The following is a 25,650-nucleotide window of genomic DNA, read 5'->3' on the forward strand; positions in this document are numbered from 1 at the left end:
TTTTTCGTCTTCAAATCAGCTGACAAAGCTAAAGCATCCATATTTAACATATACACTCGAGGTCGAATGCCTAATGTTTTGTTCCCAACAAGTAGAGACCAAGGTTATTAAAGTTAAGGTACAGAAGCCTAAAAAGCAGAACTAGCAGGATGAAAAACAACTTCTTCCCCCTAGGCTGTCAGAACTCTCAACACCCACACAGGATAAATTAATTAAAATGTGCAATAAGACCGACATGTGCAATACAACTGATACGTGCAAGACATGCTATCTACCTATATCTATAATGTTTTAGCATTTTCAATAGTCATTTATACATTTTTATACTTATTTATTACATCACATGCCCTTGTTCTTGTTTCTGTCCTTTTTAAATGTTTTCACTCAAGTTGTTTTGAGTTATGATTGTTTTATCTATGCACCTTATGCGGTGGCACTTTCATTTTCATTGTATAGTTGCCTATATAATGACAATAAAAGGCTATTTGATTTGGATTTGATTAGATTGAACGTAAACTAGAATTGGGAAAAACATTTTCGTGAACAGAAATAAGAGTAAAGAGGTTTTTTTTTTTAAATCAATAACTAACTGAAAGTGTATTCTCTGGTTACAAAACTAACTAAAATTATAGTGAAAATCTCCTTAGTTTTCTTCTTTGTGAACTTTTTCATACAGGAACACATTGGTAAATCTGTTTATTGAGCTGGGACTAGTCTACACAACTATGTGAATAGATCGCCTTCTAAAAGTTCAGCACTTCACTAGAACCACAATTCAAAACACCCGGAACTGCGAGTGTTAATAAACTTATTGGGTCTGAGATGGATAGGGGCAAAGGAAATAAAGGCAAAATTTATTGTGACCTTTTTGAATCTTGCACCGAACTAATACCCCATTACAAAAAACTAAAACTAAAACTAATAAAAACCAAACTAAAACTAATTTCAACAAAAAAAAAACTAATAAAAAACTAGCAAATTCACTCTAAAAACTAACTGTTTTGAAAACAAAAATTCACAACGAAATTAAAACTAAAACTAATGAAACTATTGAATGAAAACTATTATATAACCTTGGTAGAGACCGACTGATACTAGAGTTTTGAAAATTTGCATTTAACATTTCCGCTTCACTCCTATTTATATTACCATCAATAGGCAGAATCGGCTACTTGGTTAAAGTTTTCTATTTGCTGTTCTAAAATGCAAATGTAGCTTTTTGTTAGTGTTTGTAATGTGTCTGTTTGTCGTCCTATCTTGGCACTTGTTATTTTTGTGTTGGTTTTAATCACTATGTTAAATAGCTAACTTTAATTATGTAATGTGAAATAACTTAGGGCTGACATTGTTGAAATCTTTGTTTTATTTCACATGCTTTGCTGTTTGCCACCAGATTGTGAGTCAAAGCGTCCTCTGCTGGACAAACTATATCATGACACTATTTTTTACATTACACAAGCATCTTTTTCTGCATTATATTCTGTAAAAAGGAAAATCATATTGGCAGACATCGGACAACATATATGCAAATATAATATGTCAATAATATGTCAGCCAATGTCGGCTGATAAAATGGGGCTTTAGTAACAAGTTCTCCACATTTTAAAAGTTTGAACATTTCCCTATATATTTAATATTTTTAAGATATTATGATGCCACAACTAGTTTCATTGCACTTGAGCACAGGTCCCCCCCATTGTCCCTGCCTTTTTTTCAACTTTGAATTATCTGCAAAATATTCAAAATAAATGTTATAATATAGTACCGTGTGTAAAGGTTTCAGGTTCGTAGATTGGAAGCTCAAGAGTAAACACACACCGGAGAAAAATGACTCAATGCAAGCTTTTTATTTAGGTCACAGGTAAAATGATGCAGCTCTGGACTCAGATTGACACAGCTCTTGCAGGATCCCAGTCAGAATGACCCCCGATAATTTATCCTTCTGCAGAAGTTGGGCTTACACGCAAACCGAATCCTACACTGCAAAAACCAACTGACAAAAATTAGAAATAAATAACTAGAAATTAGCAAAAGCATGCTCGAAACAAGTAAAATTATCTGCCAGTGCAGTAAGTACATTTTTCTTTGTAAGAATTCTTTGAATAATTAAAAAATATCCAAGCACTGGAAAACCAATGATATGTTGAAATAAATCCAAATATACTTATTTTGAGCAATTGTGGCTTGAAAAGCCCAACTGTAGTAACATAAAAATAAACCAGAAATACTTGAAACGAGCACATTTTGGTGGGTAGAAAATGCTTTTGAAATGGCATTCAAACTACATGCAACTAAAACTCTCAATTGGAACCAGTATTTTAGGTAACAACTCACCATATTCAACAGTTCAATAGCTTGAAAAGCATGAAAAAGCTCACAATGTCAATACTAAAAAGAAGTCTTTAAACAATAAGATAATTAAATAAGCACATAATAATAATACTAAAAAGCATATAAATATAATATAATAAGCACATAGAGCTATAGTCAGTAGGTAAATTATACTCAAAACAATATAATTAAGATACTGATCTTATCTTTGCGATCTATATTAAATCAGGTCTTACAATTAACACATAGCTGACCAGTTCTCTTCAAACATATCAGTTTGGTTCCTTAGTTTAAATGTAATTCTCTCAATAACATTTATATTGTAGATTACATCTATCCACTTATTTATTGTTGGTTTGTCTTTCTTAAGCAATTTTCTGGTCAGAGCCTTTTTACACCCCACTAACAACACTCTCAAAAAGTATTTGTCCCGCTTTGCATATTCAAGTCCATCCATATCACATAAGTACATGACTTTGAAGTTTAGAAACATTTTCCTTCAGGTCCAGTCTCCAGGACCCCAAGAATCTCTCTCCAAAATGGAGCCACAGAGGGACAGCCCCAAAAGCTGTGAAAATGATTTGCTGAAGAATTCCAGGTAGTAGTGTGTTTTAAGGTGAGGTTACCATCTTATCTAACAGGAAGTTACCTTTTCGGCTTCCTGTGCAACGGATTCCACAGGAAGCCCTCCCAAAATTTACCTGACAATGTTATCAGCATATCACGATAATATAAAAGGTTTTGGAACGTTACTCAGCAACGCAATTTACACTTTTCAATGTATCAACTGATAAATCGACATAGATCAGTTTGACATCTATAAACTGTCTTTATTTTAGTAACAGCATGCATGTGTGGTTGCAAACTGTGGTTGTTTCTTGGCTCAGCCTTGGGAAATCCATGTGGAATTAACTTTTCCTCCTGTCTCCTGCCAAATCCACCCTGTCGAATGGGTTCTCCTTCCTCTTTGGAAGTTTACACCTTGCCTACAGTCAAAGGGCACCTGTGTTTGTCCAAGGTGGCACAGTGCCAAAATAAATGTCCTTTCTGATCTCTGGTTTAATACTTAAGGCTTAAGTAGTGGTGGAATGTAACAGTACTCAAGTACTGTACTTAAGTACAATTTTGAGGTATGTGTACTTTACTTGAGTATTTCCATTTTATGTAACTTTATACTTCTACTCCACTACATTTTGAGGCAAATATTGTAATTTAAATAAATAAGTTTTTACTCCACTACATTTAGCTGACGGCTTTAGTCACTTTTCAGGTTGAGATTTAACTGACACCTCATGCAAGTTTCAACGACAAACGGTTCATTAGTTAGGAAAAGGGGGCGTGCTTTAGTAAAAAGGGCGGGACTTTATGAAATATTGTTATGTAGAACTGTTCAGTGATGGACCATCATCATGCATGACAAGTTTGAGGCAGATTGGACAATATATGGTGAATTTATACAGTCTCGTGTTTTATGCCAAAACGCCATATTTTGCCACCATGCCACGTCCACCTAGTGTGATGGTCTGCAAAACTTTCAATAACTTTTGATGTCAAAGGCCTTTCGATGATACTGAACAAGTCGAAGTCGATCGGATTAAATCTGTAGTAGAAATTTGTTAAAGTATGCGGCGTGGAAATGGCGAAAAACGTCTAAAACGCCATTTTCAATCCAAGATGGCCATCTTCCGTTTTTGGGTATGGCTTCTTGAGACTTTTTGGGGCGTCTTCCCATGATACATGTATGTACCAAATTCCATGTCTCTACGGCAAACCTGTTTTTGGGGCTCAATTCTAGGGGGCGCTAGTAGGTCATTTTGCCACGCACATTTCTGAAACCAGTGAAATAGGTACATTTTCGGCGGGATTGAATTTTGTCCCAACATGATAAAGGCCTCGAAAACACAATTTATTTGCCGTTATATAATAATAATAATAATAATTATAACAATAAACGGGCCAATTTCAACAGGATCCTCGCACTGTTAGTGCTGTGGCCCTAACTTATCTATTCTATGCATAATTTGTATCTAGTAGCTGACACGCCTACATTTGAGAGTAATCTGACTCAAGCCTGATTATTACATCATGTTATTATTAATGAATACAGATAGGTGGTACAGTGTGTACAGTGTGTTGTTCTGCTCCCCTCCTGCGATGAACACTTGTAGGTACAACACCCACTGAGCATGCGCAGAGCCGCTGGCAGGCAGCCTGTATCTGTTCTCCCAGACATCATCATCATCATCACAGGTTCAGCTGAACATCCTCTTCGCGCAAAAGGAGGGATCTTTTATTCATCTGAGCTCCTCTTTTCTGTCTCCGCCGCCGCCGCCGCGGTGTCACAACAAACAGCACGGAGGGAGCAGAAGCCATAAGATGAAGAAACGTTATGTGGACGCGAACAGGCTACGGAAAATGAAAAAACTGAAAATTACGGAGAAGCTGTCTGAAAGGTAGCGAGCCGCGTCGCCTGGCTGCCTGCCTGCTGCCTGGCTGGCTGGCGGAGGCTGCTTTTGTTGTGGTGCTTCGTCTTTGTGTAAATTTCAGCCGTCGTCATCCCGCTCACCTGTCTGCCTCTCATCCCACATCACTTCAGCTCGTGTCTCACATCTTATACCAACCAGTGTGCAGCTTTAACAGGCTTCAACGCGGTTTTAAAGGCGCGGACAGAAGCGTAGAAATGTTGTTGCGACTTACTTCACCCGACATTATTGTTTACAGAAAGACAGAAACCAGCAGCTGTGCAAGTTACCGTCGGCCTGCCTCTCCTCACATCTAATGTTACAGTCTCCTACGCCCTCAATGCTGCTAAATTATGTGCAGTTAACGCGTTATGTTCATATTAACTGTAATTTCATATCAGGCTGAAAGAAAGCAGCTCATTTTGCACATAAAAAAAGCATAATTTAACAGCGTCTAGACAGAGTCCAGACAAGAAAAGACTGCCTCAGGAGAGAAAAACCACTTGTTTTAATTGTGCATTGTTCCACATGTGCAAAACAGTAAATGAAAACCAGCTTAATATACTTTATCTTGAAAATACTAACAATGCCTTTATTTGTTCATACGGATTTGCAGTGAAATACTCATTTTATTTTGAAATAACTTGTATATTTGGCAGATGTGGTTTACAATACTTGTAAGATAAATTAAACTGTAATAGAGTTAATACAAGATTTTTTAAAACTCCTTTGTGGAATTTAAGACGGTGTACACGCCCCCTTTCTCGTCCTCCTTATTTTTAAAAATTAAATATTGATTTTTTTTTAATGTGTGGAATAACTTGCATATTTGGCTGCTGTTATAAAATACCTATAAAGGAAATTAAAATAAGCTTTATTATTAAAATAACAAGATTTATTTGAACTATAAACAAATTAAATATTGATTCTTGTATTGTGCAATAATTTGCTTATTGGCAGTTATATTTAAGATAAAGGTGAGAGATAAATAGAAAAATGAAAGCACTATTTAAGTAATGTTATAACGCAAACTTGCATTAAAGCTACTGCCCCGCCCCCCAAAATATTGCTTATTATTGTTGCATATTTCTTATATTATTTAGCATGAAATACTTGCAAATTATGTTCATTTACATTTTATTTTTGTGTATTTTAAAATTAGATTTTAAGCTTGTATGAAGAATTAAAGCTGCTATCCCGCCTCCCAAAATATTTCTTCTTATTTTTGCATATTTAGTATATTATATAGCATAAAACACCCGTAAAATAAGTTCATATGCATTTTATTTTTGTTCATTTTTAAACAAGATGTTACACTTGCATGTGCAGTCAGAGGCTGTGGGGCTCCCTCGCTCCTCCAGATGAAATATTGCCATGGTTACCAAACAAAGAAGGGGTGATGTGATAGCAGTGTGCGGACGAGCAGAACAAAGGAGGAAACCACAGCTCCTGTTTGGCTCGTGGTCGCCTGATAAAATGAATGAGGGAACAGTCATTGTTCTGTAGTGCCTCTACTTAAAAGGACAGAGTGCAGTTTTTAAGATGCAGCTGCTCAATTATAGGTTTAGCATGTGATTTGTAGTCTTGAATTGGCTTCTGTGTCTGTGTGTTTACTGCTTTGGCTGAAGAGGCTTCTGAAATGTCTTGGAGCCATTTGTTTCACCTTTGTTCACACTGAACACACCCCCCTGCTGATGCCTGATGTATAATACTGATAATAATAATAATAATAATAATAATAAAGGTGATGACTAGGCCTGTCAGGCTAATTACTATATCGACTTATCGTTAGATATATAAAAATGGACACGATAGTTTTTTTTCTGGACTCAATATATTGTCGTTACCATGCATGACTTTTTGTGTTTTTGTGTTTAAAGTCAAGCTGCAAATGTTTGACAGGCAGCACAAACTGCTGGAAAAAAAAATCCCAAGCAACCATTCCAGCTGTTTATATGTTATTTTAATAATAAAACAATATGATACATAATGATTATCTCATTGCAATGTTTTGTTAACAGAGCCTGAAAGTCTATTTTATTTGTTTTGGTTGTAGTTTATTTATTTATGTTTTATTTATCCAGGGCATTTTACTTTTTCTTTTCCACATTTCAATTCCAACACTTTAACATTCGAAATTTAAAAATTCATTGCTGTGGGAAAGGATGAACTTATGCTCAAATGTCGTTATAAAACTAAAACATCAATACAATGATACTATCGTTTATCGTGATAGAAAAATAGAAAATGTATTGTCCTAAAAACTGTTTTGGTGACAGGCCTAGTGATGACTTCATCCCTGTGTTTGCAGTGCATACACGTTCCTGAAGTTTATGATGATGTGGACGCTGGTGCTGCTGGCAGATTTCATCCTTGAATTCAGACTGGAGTATTTGTGGCCATGCTGGCTCTTCTTTGGGAGTGTATACACCACGTTCCACTGCCACGGGCTGGTGAGAAACCCCACTGTGACATTTCATATTGTGTGCTCAGACATTATGATGATAATCCAACAGAATAAAACTGAAATTAATGTTCTTTTTCCTCCCTCTTTTGCAGGTTATTTGTGTTGTTTTTGTTTGTGCTGCCTTTACTCTGGACATCTTTTGTTTAATTTTTGTTCCTTTGCACTGGTTGTTCTTTGTGGCAAGCACCTATGTGTTATTCAATTACATATGGCACACAGGTGAGTAAAACAAAGTTAGCATGACATAACAATAAAGAAGTAGCAGTTATTTAATGTTTTTATTATTATTATTATTATTGTGTAATTAGTTATTAATTAATATTGTGCTTTATTACTATTTTTGTGGCTCTTGTGGTCCTGTGAGGTTTTGGCATGTTTTAAGAGAAAACTGATTCTGATTTTTTGGTATTTCAATAGATTATGTTATCCTACTATTAAATAAATAAAAACCAGAAATAAAGAAACAACATCTCAATACTGTGCAACAACAGTGCATTATATTTATTTTAGATGCAATAAGCTTGTAAATTTCCCAACCTCACAGATGAGTATGCAGATTATTGTTTGTTTTATTCAATTTTTTACCTCATATACGACTAAAACTAAGGTTATTGCATATTTTACTCATATATTGCAGCCCTATATATGAGAAAATATACCAACTCTTTTCCCTTCATACAAATTGGGCTTTGTTTTTCATGCATATGCATCTATTTTTAGTAGATAAAAAACATAAAACTTGAATTAGCAGCAATTTAATATGCCCAGGTACTCTTTCCATGTATTTACATCTGATTGTTTCATTATTTTTCTGCAGAGAAAGGCATCTGTATATCAACAGTGTCCCTGTGGATCCTGCTTGTGTACACAGAGGCTTCACTTCGACTCAAAGACCTTAAAACCTCTCATGCCAACCTGTCTCATCTTTTTGCTGCACATTGGTATGTGGATTAAACACAAATTCTTCCCTTAGAAGAATTTCCAGCATTGGGATTTCTTACATGAAATTGAGCTGTAATAGAAAAGCATTAGAATTAAACTTTTATTAATCCCCTGTGTGATATATCACGAATCCTCCTAGATGTCTTTGCACCGTAGATAAAAGGAGTAAATTCACTTTAATGCTACTAGCTAATTACCAATTAAGTAAAAATGTGCATAAATCTATAAATAGATTAACCATTAATTAATAAATCTGTTATCCAAGATGTGTTTGTGTCTTTTTAATGTGGCACAAATATTCTGTCTGTGTTTTTTCCCCCCCTTTTGTATTCACATGCAGCATTGGATATCCTGTAGTGTATCTGGGGTTTGACGCCACCTGCTACTTCACCAACATCTTCAAGCTGCGCATACAGAAAGCCGTGCAGAATGAGAATGACTTCCACATGCACCTCCTGCAGCACTCGCTTCCTCCAGGCCTGCAGGTTTACCCCAAGACTGGCACAGATGGCAGCAGCAGTAAGTCCTCTGCACCATCTATTAATACACACTTTTATCTGCCGTTCTCACAATCTGCAGGATGTTCCTAATTTATGAGATCGGAGGCTCTGCACTCTTTTGTGCTTTTCCAAATGAGCAGTGGGAAAGACCCACCAGAAACAGGCTGGTAAAGGGATTTTTTTTAAGTGGGTTTGTATTAGGTGCCACAATCAGTGTGTTACCTACAGTAGATGGCAGTCAGCAATGGCCAGTTTGGAGAAACAGGACGAGTACAGCACAGAAGCTAAGCAATTTACTGTCATTTGACATACTGTCAAATGTCATATCCCGATATATTTAAGCTGAATTTCGGGATACGATATATATCCCGATATTTTTATCACAAAGTGAGAGCAAATGTTCAGTCAAAGTCAAATATGACATGTCACAAGTAGTTTTATTGAAATGTTATTTAAGTGAACATAAATACTGTATAACAACAGGAGGACCTTTTTTTTTTTTTTTTAATCAAAGCTCCATAAAGTGCACATTTAAATAAAATCTTAAATTAAACTAAATATATTTATATGAGAAAAGAATAATGAACATTACGAAATAACTAAATATGACAAACCCTAGTAAGGGCAGCATTTATATATAAAAAATATATTTTTTTTAACTATATGCGATATGGTCTAATTCCATATTACATTCAAAAATATATCGATATATTTTTTTATATCGATATACCTAACTGGTATTGTCATTTCTTAAATGATACCCAGCCCTGCACAGCTGTACTCCTTTCCTAACTTATCTTGTATTTATCCCAGAAAACTATGCATAAAACAGTATGAAAATGAGCAGCAGTCTACCTGTTAGTGTTACTACACATCAACAACACCCTTGAATAATTGCAATTTTGGAAAAGAAACTGTGGTTGTTCCCGTGCAATATTCGCTGCCAATTAAGTTGTGTTCTCATCCTTTTCCTTTTTAAAAGAAAGAGTAGGAAAGGGAGGAAGTGCCTGGAGTAAGAATTCCCTCATTTACTAAAAAGTATGACTTCCTCTTTAAATTTTAAAATAAAATGAAATGAATCGATATATCGCCCAGCCCTAATACCAGTACCCTCAAAGTGATGCCAACTGCCAGCTCCAAAAATCAAATTGAATAAAATCAGTGCTTGCAGTGATGGATGGTGAGTAAATCCATAAAAACATTTCTAGCTCTGGGTACAAAAAGGATCAAATGCAGGTATTGTTTGAGTAGAGGACTTTGATACTACTTGGTACTGGGTCTGAATAGGAGGCAGGATCAGTCTGATTGTTTTACAGAAGGGTCAAATTTGAACTTTTTATTCCCACATGAGAAGCTTTTCCCTGTTCATTCCTATGAAAGAGTGAGTCAGGAGGCGGGGCTTATCAAACCAAGAGTCACGTTGTTATTTGATGTTAACCAGCGAGTTTCTAAAGTTGCTGCGTCCCGTCATACAAATGTATTTATTGTCTTTTTACTGTGTCCATCCAGCTAAAGGGAATCCTTTTGACTGCAGCACATCTTTATAAAACCCAAATGGTTCACATCAAAGTCAGCAGAATGAGATCATATGAGAAACATAATAATGACTTTTTTTTTTGTTTCTGCTTGTGCAGGCTCAAAATGGAAGATAAAGCCTGAGTCGACTCAGTACCAGTGTCAGAACAGCGCCGTGGTGGCCCATGATGAGGTGCACACTGTGGACTGCCTCCAGATCCGCAGCGAGGAGAGAGCGACGGAGAAGGGAACTCTGGAGGTGCGGGCAGCCGAACCAAACCGACGGCTGCTATCATCCAAACCTAACGAGTCCAGAGATGTGCTCCACTGTGGGGCGGGAGGACCAGAATCCTCCATGACCCCGGAAAATCTACCTCAAGATGAGCAAGGAAGCAAAGCCACTCGGGCGGCTAAAAGCTCCTCGCCAAAAGCCCGCAGAGGCAGCACAAACACTCCGTCACCACCTGCGGGGAGGACTGAGAAGAAGCAAAGATCCAGCTCGAAAACAGTCAGCCCCAACCGGGACGTGACAGAGAAGAGCGCCACAGCAGCTCAGCAGAATCATCACGCTGAACAGATGACCAAGTACGACTCAGTTAGCTCAGTTTGAAATCATGCATGGAAAAGATGAAACCAGTAGTGATGGGAATTTGGTCTCTTTTTAGTGAGCCGGGTCATTTGGCTCAACTCACCAAGAAGAGCCGGCTCTTTTGGCTCTCTAATGGCTCTTCATTTTACCACTTACATCTTTTATAATTCAGCCAAATTTAGCGCTGTTTTGACTTCTGATTTGTATTTGAACACATATATCACTTAAATTTCAATAAATTGCTGCAGCCAATTGCATTTACAGTTATAAAATCACTTGTAACTCTCTAACTTGCTTGAAGAACCACTCTGCTACACAAAGCAGAGAGAAAATGCCTATAAAAACCGTAACCCTAAGCATAGAAATTAAAAAAGGACAGCTATTGGCATGAATTTAAACACACACACCTAACAAAACAAGTAAAGTACTGAAATAGAAATTAAATACAGCAATCAAATAAATGTGCTTTGTTAATGCCAACTACTGACATCTCGACAAAAAACAAAATATTTTTGGTGTAGAGTAAAGTAATAAATAAACAATATAATAAAAATAAATATAATCCAATGTGCAAAACAGCAGCATCCAACAGCTTTAGGTGTCTCAGCAGTGCCACCTCCGCCCCTCCCTGCTTGGTGGTATGATCCTTGTCAATCCTCATGATTGGTTCACACAGCATGCACGTGACAGTCAGCGTCGGCAGCACCAAGAGGTACTTTTTATAACGAGAAAAGTAATAAAATAAAATAAAGTAAAAAGAAAGGCTCGCTGACGGACGTGAGCCGGCTCCCATCATTCACTTAAAAGGGCCGGCTCTTCTTGTTCGCGACCGACACATCACTAGACACCAGATTTCTTTCTTTTCCCCGCGTAACTCTACTTTTGTTATGTTTCAGGCTGGAGCAAGAACTGAGGAGGTTAAGATACTAAATCATTATTTTAGCATAAAGTCATTATTTTAAGATACTAAATCATTATTTTTAACATATTTAGTCATTATTTTAACATATTAAGTCATTGTAGGATTCTAAGTCATTATTTCAAGATAGTAAATCATTATTTTAACATATTAAGTCATTATTTTAAGATACTAAATCATTATTTTAACATATTAAGTCATTATTTTAAGATACTAAATCATTATTTTAACATATGAAGTCATTATTTTAAGACACTAAATCATTATTTTAACATATTTAGTCATTATTTTAACATATTAAATCACTAGAAATCAGATCTTTCTTTTCCCCGTAACACTACTTTTGTTATGTTTCAGGTTGGAGCAGGAGCTGAGGAGGCTGAAGGGCGAGCTGCAGGCGAGCAGGCAGAGTGAGCAGGAGCTGCGAAGCCACATCTGCAACCTGACCAACAGCGAGCGGAGCCTGAGACCAGAGGTGTCCCTGCTCCGACAGTCCAACATGCTGCTCCAGAGCAAGTGAGTCATCCACCAGATGCACTGCTGCAAGCTCTTTGGCTCCTTCTGTGGGCTGTTTTACACATTGCATCATCTAAAAATAAACAGTAAGGCAGGCAGAGGTGCTGCTCACACTTTGATTATCTGTGTGAAAGCAAACCATTTGCAAGCTGATTTTTTTTAAACCTCAAAAGCATCGATGGATCTCTTTTTAAGATGGAATTAATATTAGGGCTGGGCGATATGGACCAAAAGTCATATCCCGATATGTTTGGGCTGAATATCGATATACGATATATATCCCAATATTTTTATCGCAAAGTGAGAGCAAATATTGAGTCAAAGTCAAAGCCAAATATGACATGTCACAAGTAGTTTAATGAAACCATTTATTTAAGTGAACATAAATACTGTATTTTTTTTTTTAAATCAAAGCTCCATAAAACACATTTAAATAAAATTATCTTAAATAAAAAATAGCCTTTTAAATAGTCTTTTTCTGAAATAAATAAACATTACAAAAGAACTAAATATGACAAACCCTAGTAAGCATTTATATATAAAGAAAGAAAAATAAGGAACTATATCGATATATGCAATATGGTCTAATTCCATATCACGTTTAAAAATATGTTGTTATATTTTTTATATCAATATATCGCCCAGCCCTAATTAATATCATATAAAGTCATAGTTCATGTTGAGGGATTGTGCCTAATTAAATGATAACCACCTGAATCTTTAACCGCATGAGATTTTAGAGGAAAAAATATCAGTTAGCATCTCTTTAAAAAAGTTTTGCATAAATTTAGGATTCAAACTAATTATTTTAAGATACTAACTCGATACTTTGACATACTGAGTAATTATTTGAGAAAGTTTCTCATTATAATATCAACCAAATATTGAGAAACTTTCTTAAAATAATGACTTAGTATTGCAAAACATGAATTAATATTGCTTGAGAAAGACATTATTTTTGGATTCTAACTCAATATCACTTTTAAGATACCGACTACATATGTGGAGTTACTAAGTCATTAAGTCATTATTTTAACGTATTAAGTCATTATTTTAGGATACTAAGTCATTATTTTAAGATACTAAATCATTATTTTAAGATACTAAGTCATTATTTAAGACTACTAAATCATTATTTTAACAAATTTAATCATTATTTTTAACATATTAAGTCATTATTTTAAGATACTCACTCATTATTTTAACATATTAAGTCATTATTTTCAGATACTCAATCATTAGTTTAACATATTAGGTCATTATTTTGAGATACTAAGTCATTGTTTCAAAATATTAAGTCATTATTTCAAGATACTAAATCTTTATTTTAACATATTTACTTCATTATGTAAAGTGAGATTAATGCTTTTCCTTCAGGATTCTGTGTTTGACTAAAACCAAGCAGAGGGACAAACAGAGCAGTGCGATGCTGGAGAAGAAGACCAGAGCGGAGACGGAGGCCAGACTCTCTGCTGAGAAACAGTTGGCTGAGCTTCAAGCTCAGAAACTGGAGGAAGCAGCCAGCACAGCGCGGAGTCTAACAAACAGGTAAATCACACCCATCAGACCTTTAAAACGGCTTTTTACTGAAGTGGCTTTGTACCTGCAGAGTAAAGCTGGAGCTGCATTTGTGTGCTACTAAGTATGATTAATGTGTTTATAACTAAAAATTGTGAAGAAATTGTTATTGTTTTTTTGTCCTGGACTCCTTTTTGACCCCAAATAATTTTCATCATACCATTAATATTGGTAAACTTACATAGAATTGCTTGGAATTTTCAGCATATGTGCCCCTCTGCATTCTTTATAGATAAAAGAAATGTCAACTTTCTTCATACATTTTTATAGCACCCATGATCCTTACAAGACTGGTTTTAAGACATGTAGAAAAAAATTATAAGCAATTTTTTTTTCACCCTTTAAGGCCCAACAAATGACCAAAAAATTGATATATAACTGCAAACTTGAAAATGAGGCCCTAATTTTGTATATTTGACTAAAACTGACCAATAATAATGAAAAAAAATATGAAAATTATATATCAATGACTTAAAAGGTGAAAAAAAAGTTGTTAATATATTTTCTACATGTCCTCAAACCAGTCTAATGTCATGGGGTCCTTTTTGACCACAGGTGTGATTTTTTTTTTGCTGTCATCTAAAAGTTTTCAAACATACGTTTCACTAAAAGTTGACATAAACTACTCTCCCATCAACAAATTATTATTTCGCTATAACTATTCAGGAAAAAAATATTTATTTATATTTATTTTAATATATATAACTTTTTTTTCCTCTTGAAATGAGGCCTTATTTTGTATATTTGACTAAAATTGACCAATAATAATGAAAAAAAATATGAAAATGATATATCAATTTGTTGGTCATGAGTTGTCTTAATAGGTGAAAAAAAAGTTGTTAATAATTTTTGAATTAATAATGTCCTAAAACCAGTCTAATGTCATGGGGTCCTTTTTGACCCCCGAGGACCATGGGTGCATGGTCGACGGGAGGACTAACAAGGGTTAATTATGTGCTGTCTTGCCATGAATTAGGGCTGTCACTTTGTTCAAAAATCAAATTCAAACTAATTGAAACGACCCACAATTCATGTGTGTGAACCTCACACTGCTTCTTAGATGCTTTGTTGTCGTCATTGTCAGCTCAGGGCGGCTTTCCTCTCCATTTTCCCAAGTAAACAACACGACATCATCACTTAGTTTACTGATAGGTCGGTGGAGCATTTAAAGGGTCAACCCGACTGAATGTTTAGAGTTTAGAGCGCTCTCTGCTGGATTACGAGGTAAAATACTTGACTACTTTTGAATTTGAGCATGTCATTGTAGTTTAAATATTCTGGTTCAAATATACGGTGGCCCTGAGAGCTCACAGTGCTGCAACTTAAGAAAACACATGCAAATACACAAATTTTGAAAAAGCACTGCAAAGACCACAACTCAAATAACTACTTTTAACTGTTTGTAAATTGTATAAAAAGTGACAGCCCTTCTGTGAGTTAGATGAGAAGATCAATTCATGTCTGTGAGTGTGGTTTGAAGCTACAGCCTGCAGCTGATTAGCTTAGCTTAGCATAAAGACTGAAAACAGGGGGAAACATGGCCTCCGTTAGGTAATCTGCCTACAAACGCCTCCAATAGTCATTAATTAATAGATGTATCTGATCTGTTTAATTTGTACACAAACAGAAGAGAAAGATAACGCTTAAAAACTGAACTTCTTGTTCAGTTTATGGATGCCTTAAAACAAACAACATATTACTCCCAGTTGAAGAGATCATATGGCTCCGGCCCCCTGCGACCCGAGTGCAGATAAGCTGTTAACGGTAACAAATGAATGAATATATAACATTTTTACATTAAAATGTCTGAGAGTACCTTGACCTTGACTAGACATGATCCCAGATGTTTTGAAAAATGTTCAAACCTAGAGAAATCAGTAACATTACTGGTCCAAATCATTTTTTTAGTCTGTCAATGACGTCAGTGCCCCTCTAGTGAAGCAGATCAGCTCATATAAGAAGAGGAGGAGACCTCTGCGAATAATTCGGCTCCCAATAAAAACCTCCTGAAGGATAAAGGAACACAATTAACCAGGAGAAACACAGATGATCCCACAGTATTCTACCACTTCACCGAATCAATCTTTTGCTATGGTTTTAATTGAGAGAGCCCTAGTGGCAGGAAATTACGTATTGTGCATTTTAAGTTAATTAGTGAGCCGAAGAGGTGTGCATAGGCACATATATTATGGTTTGCTTCTGGGCAGAGCTAGGCTAGCTGTTTCCCTTTGTTTCCACTCTTTGTGCTTAGCTCAGCTAACTATAACTTACACACGTGGCTGTGGTATCAGTCTTCTCATCTAAGTCTTCGCAAGAAAGTGAAGTGAAGTGACAAACTTTTTAACTGCCAAAATGTTCACTGTACCTTTAATGCACACATAACATTTTCTTTACAGAATGATATATTTCCTTGTGTCTGATGTAAGCTCCTTCATTACATACAGTCATGGGAAAAAATGATTAGACCATTGTTTTCTTCAATTTCTTGTTCATTTTAATGCCTGTTATAATAACAACAAAAATAGCTGATAAGAGTTTAATTTAAGAGCTGAAATGTAGGCATTTTCAATGGTTTTCTTGATAATAACTAAAATCATTATCAATAAAACCATGGAAATGTCTAGATATCACCTCTTAAATTAAACTCTTATCAGCTATTTTTGTTATTAGTTATCACTATATTTTTACATACTAAGTCATTATTTTAAGATACTAAATCATTATTTTAAGGTACTAAATCATTATTTTAAGATATTAAGTCACTATTTTAAGATATTAAGTAATTATTTTAAGATACTCAATCATTAGTTTAACGTATTAGGTCATTATTTTGAGATACTAAGTCATTGTTTCAAAATATTATATATTTCTCCAATCAAATGTATCTTTAGTTGTACCAGGCATTAAAATGAACAAGAAATTTGAGAAACAAGGGTGGTTTAATAATTTTTTCCATGACTGTATGTGCAATATAAAAAAATAGGCCCAATGTAAATGAAATGTCATGTTTCTTTCTGTGTGAACCGGTCTCTTCATTTCCAATGAATCACCCTTCTCACCGCTCAAAACTGTTATTCTCTCCATCTCCTACACCAGGCAGGAACACTGTGAAACCCAAATGTTAAGGAAAAGAGTTAAAGATCTAGAGACAGAGTACAAACAACTGCAGCTGGAGTGTCAAGTGAAAGAGAGTCGTGTGGTAGATCTAGAGAGTGATGTTGAGGTATCTTTCTTTACACTATTTGGGAATGAACGTGTGAGTTTTCAGTGTCTGTGAGTCTCCAGTGGTCCAGTACTTGGTTCGTTTGGTCATGTAGTCGTTTTTTGCTGTTTGATTTTTATGTCTTTGTGTTTGTAAAATCTATTAGAATCGTTCATTGGGACCATTTAGTATTTTTTTTAAATTCTGTTTTATTTTGGCCTGCAGTCAACATATTGCACTCTGTCATCATTATCAGTATGCAGTGATCTTGTATTTCTGTTGTCTTGACATCAGGTGTGTACATTGTTGTACTTGTGTGGTATTTGATTTCATTTTAGTGACATACTCTCCATGAAGCATGCTGAAACAGAAGCCAGGTCTTTCATAAAAAACATTGCACTGCTTTGAAAAAATTCAAAGTAAAGGTCATCTCACTAAAAAAAATGTTAAAAGTCAATGATAAACCATAAAGAATCCTCCCTCAGAGAATCTAACAGAACTGCAACTAACATTCATGTTTGTTAAAGCCAGTGGTGGAAAGTAACTAAGTACATTTACTCAAGTACTGTACTCAAGTACAATTTAGAGGTACTTGTACTTCACTTGAGTATTTCCATTTTATGGTATATTGAACTTTCTACTCCACTACATTTAGCTGACAGCTTTAGTTACTTTTCAGGTCGAGATTTGATCAATTTAAAATGATTACTCATGTTTTTCAATTAAACCACATAACAGTATATTGTATGTGGTTTCATTGAAAAATTACTGTAAAAACAGTAAAATGCTACTTTTGCTTTTGATACTTTAAGTACATTTTGTTGCTGATACTTTTGCACTTTTACTGAAATAAGTTTTGATTGCAGGACTTTTACTCGTAGTGGAGTAATCTCACAGTGTGGTATTAGTACTTTTACTGTAGTAAGAGATGTGAATACGTCTTCCACCACTGGTTACAGATTAATCTAGGGACTACAGTCATGGAAAAAGTTATTAGACCACCCTTGTTTTCTCTATCTAGACATTTTCCATGATTTTCTTGATAATGATTTTGGTTATTATTGAAGAAAACCATGGAAAATCTCTAAATATCAGCTCTTAAATTAAACTCCTATGAGCTATTTGTGTTGTTATCATTATATTTGTCCAAACAAATGTACCTTTAGTTGTACCAGGCATGAAAATGAACAAGAAATTGAAGAAAAAGGGTGTTTTTTTCCATGACTGTATTTTCTCTCTATTTATTGTTTGGTCTGCAAAAAAAGCCCCCTCAAACTGAGAGGTACTCCATTAAATAACTTGTTTGTCCAACAAACATTTCCAAACCCCAATAATATTAAATTTACTGTAACTTAAGTAGAAAAATATCAATTTTTTATCATTTAAAGAATGACTTTTAAATAGTTGCAGATAAATTCTCAATCGATTAATTGATTAATTGTTACAGCTCGAGTGTTATGTGATATAATGTGCAAATTTCATGTTTTTTGAATGGCTGGCCACTTCATCATGGAAACTGTTTTCTCTGTTGTGGTGCATTGGTTTCCTAAGTGAATGAACCATGAAGGAAAAGGAAACGTAGTGAAGCACTGACTGTGAAATAACACAAATATATTTAGGAAACCAAAGCACCGGCCCCCTCAGGTGGTCATCATCGCACACCGTTTATTGATGTTTTGGTGTTTTTCATGTGATGTTCTAACGGTTGCTTTGTCTTTGGACTCAGGCTTTGGGAAAGTACCGCTGTGTGGAGAAAGAGACGGACATGCTGCTGTCCACTCTGTCGGCCATGCAGGAGAAAGCTCAACATCTGGAGTACAACCTGAGCGCAGAGACTCGCATCAAACTGGACCTGTTCTCCGCTCTGGGAGACGCACGCCGACAGCTGGAGATCGCTCAAGGTTCTCACTCTTTCTTTACATTTCATTTTTTAATGTGTATTCTTGTGCCTGGGTTGAGTGGCTTACTGCCTCTACTAAGAGTTTCTGTATGTTTTTACTGCTGCTTTTTTATTCATATGTATGATGCTAATTTTTGCCTATCAATATCAAACACGTTTGATATGATCACAAACCCAAGACTAGGAAAACACTGTTATGAAACAGAGCAGATTACTACCTTAAACTTAACGATGGAGATGACGAGAGCGCGATGTGACTCCAGTAAAACTCCTAGATTTACTAAATACTTTCAGTTTTTAGTCTGGGACTGTGAAAGTCCAGCATTAGCGCAGCAGGTTATTGGAGTAGTGCTTTTCCACCTGAGAACACTAGCCAAGACCAAAGCCTACCTGCCTCTGAGTGACCTGGAGAGAGCTTTTCATGCCTTCATCACATCTAAACTGGGCTATTATAACGCTCTCTACACCGGCATGGATCAATTGCAGCTTCGCCGTCTGCAGTTGGTCCAGAACTCAGCCGTCCGACTCCTCACCTGCACTAAAAAACGTGATTACATCACCCCAGTCCTTGCATCGCTCCACTGGCTCCCCATCCTTCACCGCATCCACAACAAACTTCTACTGACTGTTTATAATCTGTCTGGCCCCTACATACTTGTCCCCCTCCAGAGCTCTACGGTCAGCTGACCAACTGCTGTTGGAGGTTAAAAATAAGGGCCGACAGGGCTTTTGCAGTAGCTGCTCCCAGACTCTGTACCTGCCCCCCCCCCTCAACATCCGTCCCTGAATGTTTTAAGTCCCCAGTGCCTTTAAAATGATCCCTTCTTCTTTTAATTAGGGCCCGAGCACTAACGTATTTCATTGGTTTCACAAATGTGCGTGGCAAAATGACCTACTAGCCCCCTAGAATTGAGCCCCTTAAACAGGTTTGTCGTAGAGACACGAAATTTGGTACATACATGTATCATGGGAAGACGCCCCAAAAAGTTTCAAGAAGCCATACACAAAAACTATGTATTTCATGAAGTCCCGCTCTTTTTGATTAGCCACGCCCCCTTTTCTCAACTAATGAACCGTTTGTCGTAAAGACTTGCATGAGGTGTACTCAGCAGAGAGTCCTTGATTAACTCGCCCCTTCAACCATCACTGGACCTGGCATGGCCGGCTCCTCCGACGGCTTCACTCTGCTTGGGCCCGTTTATTTCAACTCTTGCAGGCAAATATCTTTTAACCCTTTTTGTTTCTTTCACCTTCGTCAATCCTGTATTTTATTGCACTTTATGCACTTTTATGTGAAGCGCTTTGGTGAGGCTCAGCCGTCTGTAAATGTGCTATAGAAAGAAATTTGACTTCTGACTTTGACTCTTGTCTGTGCAGATAAAGTGATGAGGCAGGACCGGGAGATAAAGGAGATGAAGCAGAAGATAGCGGAGGTGATGGCCGTCAGCCCCGGCATGTCCTACATGGCTCCCCGGCCTCCGGTGCCGCAGTATCTCACCAAGTTACTCAACTCTGAGCGTTACATGCTGAATCCACGAGCGCTGATGTACCAGTGTCTGAAGAAATGAAGGATGTCATCGCCTTTTTCTGACCCTCAGACCCCTCCATCATAAAACATGAGGGGCAGGGGCTAATGGATTTTATTACAGAGCTAAATGACACCATGAAGTCTTCTCCTTCCAGCCGTGAGTGGAACCAGAAAGAACCTCCACGAGATGAATGCCTTTTGCTGCACTGATGGTGCTAACGTCACGTGATCATATACATATTTCCTGTCCCACAGCGAGGTTTCACTCTGAAATACAGGTGCATCTCAATGAATTAGAATATCATAGAAAAGTTTATTTATGTCAGTAATTAAATTCAAAAAGTGGAAATAACACATTATATAGATCAATTACACACAGAATGAAACATTTCATGTCGTTATTTATTTAATTTCATCTAATTATAATGATTATGGCTTACATTTAATGAAGACCTAAAATTCAATGTTTTAAAAAAAATGTAATACTACAACAGACCAATGTTAAAAAGTATGTTTAATATGGAAATGTTGGCCTCTGAAAAGTACACTACAAAAAAAGGGATGTCTAAAAACAAGATAAAAACACTAAATCTGAGGGAAATTATCTAGCTGCATGGACAGGTAATTTCACTTGACAAGATTTCTTGAATTAAGATTGTTAAATCTAGAAATAAGCATGTTGAACGCTTAAAAAAAAAAAGAAATTAGTTCTTAAAACAAGATATATTATCTAACACTTCTAAATATAAGTTGTTGGGTTTTTTTTTTTTTATCTTTGTAAGAACCAAATAATTTGCAGTGTATATCCATCTATATGACTCAGTACTTGGTTGGGGCTATTTGAACTAATGGAAATTGACTTTTCCATCATATTCTAATGTATTTAGATGCACCTGTAAGTTAGCTAATATGCAGAGCTCCATAGGCACATTTTATTTCATAAAGATACTCGCCATAACAGCATAAACCATCTCGTCGGGGTGCAACAGAGAAAAGCACAACACTTCTTCAAAATCAGACCCTGTAGATTCGTCTGAATCAGTGAAACATAAAAGTAGATAAATCTTAATACTCTGTAGATTAAGTTACTCACCTGCTGCTGTAAAAGACAGATTGACTCAATATATTTCATGGCATGACAGTAATAGCATACTCAATATTATTTATGTCTTTATCAAAAGTATCATACTTACAAAGTTGTAAGAGTTAAAGAACTATGATAACTTTTGTTTAATTATACAGAAGATCTGCAGGGATATCCGCTAAAAACTCAAAATAACATAATAATTTTTAAATCTTGTTCATCCCTTTGATCAAATGAGTTTTAGTACAGAACAAAATAATCTAATAAGCCTTTTTCACAGCAGACATTTTGACTTGTTATGACAGAAAAACAGCTGTTACCAGAGCCGGACTGATATGGGAGTTTTGAGACCGACAGACTGATTTTAAAGGAGAAAATTCATCGCTAACTGATATGGCGGCCGATATAGTCATTTTTTTTAGCTGGAATAATAATAGACCTTTTTTATGTAGATTTTGCAGGATTTTCCACCACTTTGCAAATGCACCCAGAGAGCTACTTTCTCAAACATAAAACTAAATTAAATAATAGTTAACATTATTATACATTATAGAAAAATGTATTACATTGTCAGCCAATTCTATAAATAATAACGGAGAAAATAAAGAATAAATAGGAATTAGATTAATAGCTTAATTCACATAATTTATATAGCTGACTATTTAAAAAGACAAGATGAAGAAATTCATAGATAACAAGTTCACCCTTGTTTTCTTCATTTTGCTGTTCATTTTAATGGCTGGTACAACTAAAAGTACATTTGTTTGGACATGTAATGATAACAACAAAAATAACTCTTTAACTCAAGGTTTTCTTGATAATAACCAAAATCATTAATCATGGATATATCTGTCGGGCTCTCGCTGTTGTAGGGCTGGGCGATATGGACAAAAAGTCATATCCCGATATATTTAGGCTGAATATCGGTATATACAATATATATCCCGATATTTTGAACGCAAAGGGATAGCAAATGTTCAGTCAAAGTCAAATATGACATGTCACAAGTGGTTTTATTGAAATTGTTTAAGTGAACATAAATACTGTATAACAACAGGAAAAAGCTCCAAAGCTCCATAAAGTGCACATTTAAATAAATAAAAAAATATCTTAAATAGAAATAGCCTATGAAATAAAATAGACCAATCTTTTTCTGAAATATATATATTTATATGAGAAAAGAATAACATTACAAAATAACTAAATATGACAAACCCTAGTGAGGGCAGCATTTATATATAAAGAAATATTTTTTTTTAACTACATCGATATATGTGAAATGGTCTAATTCCATTTCACATTCAAAAATATATCGATATACATTTTATATTGATTTATATCGCCCAGCCCTAAGCTGTTCTAATAATAAAAATAAAAAAATCTCTGTTTTATTCAAGTGAGCCAGCAAGCTAAGGCTGTCACAAGACCAGAATTTTAAACTTTGATACAATACTAGTATAAAAAGATGATATTTGATGCCACAGCTCAAAGAGGAAAAAAAGTCAAAACCACAACAAATAAGATCATTTTTGATAGATTAATGCTGCCTGCTTGTGCCTTTGCCTCCAGTCACCTGGTGGGTTCGTAGCTGGAGAGAACGCCGTAACAGCAACAGGACCAGCTGATCTTCTTCCCTGCATTTCATCTTTGAAAATCTGATTGTAGATCTGTTTTTTAATAGCTTTGTTACTTTTGATACTATACTATACTTTGGAATGTATAATTAATGGAGATATTGTTTTAAACGTGGTATCAAAGTATCAGTACTTTTGACAGCCTTACAGCAAGCACAATACCAGGACCCTGAAACTGAGGCAGCTAAATGGAATCCAGCCATCTTTGATTTCATTATTTATACCTGATTTGTGATTTGCCTACAAGTTGAAATGTCTGCTGTGAAAAAGGCCCATTTAAATATAGATAATTCATACTGAGAGAGATTTTGGTAAAACATATTGAGAAAGAGATGATAAATAATTATATTTAATTATTTCCAAACCCTAGTTAGTTGTGTTTATGGTCATCCTTTGAATTTAAAGAATAAAATGAACCTTTATTTGATTTAAAAAAAAAAATACAAATATTATGTCCAAATAATATTCTATTTACAATTTTCTCAAAGCATAATTATAATTATTAGCAAAATAAGCTTGAATAAAAATATGTTTTTTAAGTAGAGCTGCAAAGATTAATTGATCGACAGGAAAATAAGTGGCAACTACTTTGATAATCAATTTATTTTTAACTTTTTCTTCATGCAAAAATTCAGAAAATGCTGTTTTCAGCCTCAAATATGGAAACTTCCTGCTTTACTTTGTTTAATGTTTTATAAAACTTAGTATTCTTGGGTTATGGACTGACAAAAGAAGACATTTAAAGACATTAGCTTGGACTTTGAAAAGCTGGTTTGGACATTTTTCAATACTTTCTGATATTTTATAGACAAATGATTAATTGATGAATCAGCAGATTAATGGATAATGATAATAATGGTTAATTTACAGCCCTGTTTTGAATGAATTTATGTCTATGCCTGTAAATAGTTGATTAAGATTACTTGAATTGTGCTGAAATTAAGATCAAATAATCAATTTTTTAAATCTTAAAGAAGAGAGATGCCGACATTTTGATTCAACAGGTGTCGTTTTGGTGCAGTCTGGGAGTTTCTTGAGAACAATGTGCAGTGATGTTTAACTGTCGGAGTGAGCGGTTAAAGTTGAGGAGATGCAGTAACAAGAGCTCACAGTTAGTGGTGATTATCTCTTTGTTTTAACTGACAGCTACAATTGGCAGCTCTCGGCTCCACGATAACTCTGGAAAAGAGAGAAAGTGTGAAGGTTTCCACTTTGTTTGCCAGAATCAGACTTGGTCCATGAGTTAAAGTGGAGTTGTGAATACCAAGGAATGGTGTTGACCAAACATGGTTCATGAATTTAATTACTGTGCCTATATACATTACTTTCTAACTGGGAAGTAAAACACAAATTAAATGTGAAAGAGTAATGTGTTTGAATTGAAGTGCTATGTACTGTTTTTTGTAGTTTTTGTTTCTACTTTTACTCACGATGTACAGAATTGAAGATACCCACGGAGCTGAAAAACACTCATGAATTGGATGTCACCATTTTGGTAGCTTTTTATTTAGAGTGTGTTTCTAGGGTGTTTTATATCAAAAATATTTTTTAGTCTCGCTGTACTTTTATTATTATACTGCTGTAATTTTGTACGGCAATGTGTTTTGTCAGCATGAATTGTGTTTTATTCAACTGTTATTTGAGCACACATTGTGACTTTAAGTATGTACATGAATATACTTGTACAAGGGCTACAGTTTTCTTAAACATTTTGAACAAATAATTAATTCAAACAGTGATGCTCTGAGGGTAGAGATCACACTCCTGATATACCAGGATGGTTTTTTGTATAAATAATTTAAACAATTGAATTTGGTGTCATCTGTTTGTCTGTGTGTCCATTTTTTTTTTACTTTCAGAGCATAAGTTAATATACTTAATCTGCAAGGGGAGACTGGTTGTCAGACACTATTTCCTCAACTGGAATACACTGGTTCCTGACTTTATAAACAAGCATTAAGGGATTCATGAAAAAAGTCATAAATTGATACATACAAGGGCATAGTATGTGTAAAAAAATAGAATTATTGTCCAAAAGTATTAAAAGAAAACACAATATTGCAGTATGTCCAAAAATTGGAGGTCAATTTTTTTAAAATGCCTAAAAATGGGTCAATTATAGTCTGTTGACACATGTAGTAGTATAGTTTGTCCAAAAATAGTGAAAAAACACCTTACTATGGGTAGTAAAAAAATGACCCCTTCAAAAAAGTTGAATGTAGAATGTTGATTTTTGTCAAAATCAGTCAAATTTTAAAATGCCTAAAAATGCTTCAAATGGGTCAATCATAGTCTGATGATACATATTATATATAATTTGTCCACAAATGACAGAAAAACACCATATTATGGGTTGTCGAAAAATTGGACAAAAACAACAAAAAAAAAAAAGTCATACTATAGCATGTTGTATTTTTTGGGTCATAAAGTCATAAAATTTTCAAACAGCCGGAAACTCACAAAATGGTCTTATTATAGTCTGT

At 35.2% G+C, this 25,650-nt stretch overlaps 1 protein-coding gene across 2 annotated transcripts; it reads left to right on the forward strand.

Annotated features, from left to right (window-relative positions):
• The first annotated feature begins 4,583 nt into the window (after nt 1-4,583).
• Nucleotides 4,584-23,654, forward strand: si:dkey-12h9.6 (macoilin). 2 transcript variants are annotated; one of them, XM_059356571.1, is made up of 11 exons: nt 4,584-4,784; nt 7,105-7,246; nt 7,353-7,479; nt 8,078-8,201; nt 8,543-8,721; nt 10,337-10,802; nt 12,083-12,241; nt 13,619-13,789; nt 16,916-17,042; nt 18,748-18,922; nt 20,299-23,654. In XM_059356571.1, exons 1-11 carry the CDS (start codon nt 4,708-4,710, stop codon nt 20,487-20,489), a joined length of 1,938 nt encoding a protein of 645 aa, XP_059212554.1. In that variant the 5' UTR covers nt 4,584-4,707; the 3' UTR covers nt 20,490-23,654. The 2 variants fall into 2 exon arrangements, with proteins under 2 accessions (XP_059212554.1, XP_059212553.1); XM_059356570.1 differs by lacking the exon at nt 20,299-23,654 and having other exon boundaries at nt 18,748-19,665.
• The last annotated feature ends 1,996 nt before the right edge of the window (nt 23,655-25,650 follow it).

Source organism: Centropristis striata, chromosome 18, assembly GCF_030273125.1.
Source record: "Centropristis striata isolate RG_2023a ecotype Rhode Island chromosome 18, C.striata_1.0, whole genome shotgun sequence".
Classification (NCBI taxonomy): domain Eukaryota; kingdom Metazoa; phylum Chordata; class Actinopteri; order Perciformes; family Serranidae; genus Centropristis; species Centropristis striata.

What these genes read in the sequence shown, in the direction of transcription:
- si:dkey-12h9.6 (XM_059356570.1), top strand. Translation starts at nt 4,708, where the DNA reads ATGAAGAAACGTTATGTGGACGCGAACAGGCTACGGAAAATGAAAAAA. An exon ending in AACATGCTGCTCCAGAGCAA is followed by an intron (nt 12,242 to 13,618) that starts GTGAGTCATCCA and finishes CTTTTCCTTCAG; the next exon opens with GATTCTGTGTTTGACTAAAA. An exon ending in ATCTAGAGAGTGATGTTGAG is followed by an intron (nt 17,043 to 18,747) that starts GTATCTTTCTTT and finishes CTTTGGACTCAG; the next exon opens with GCTTTGGGAAAGTACCGCTG.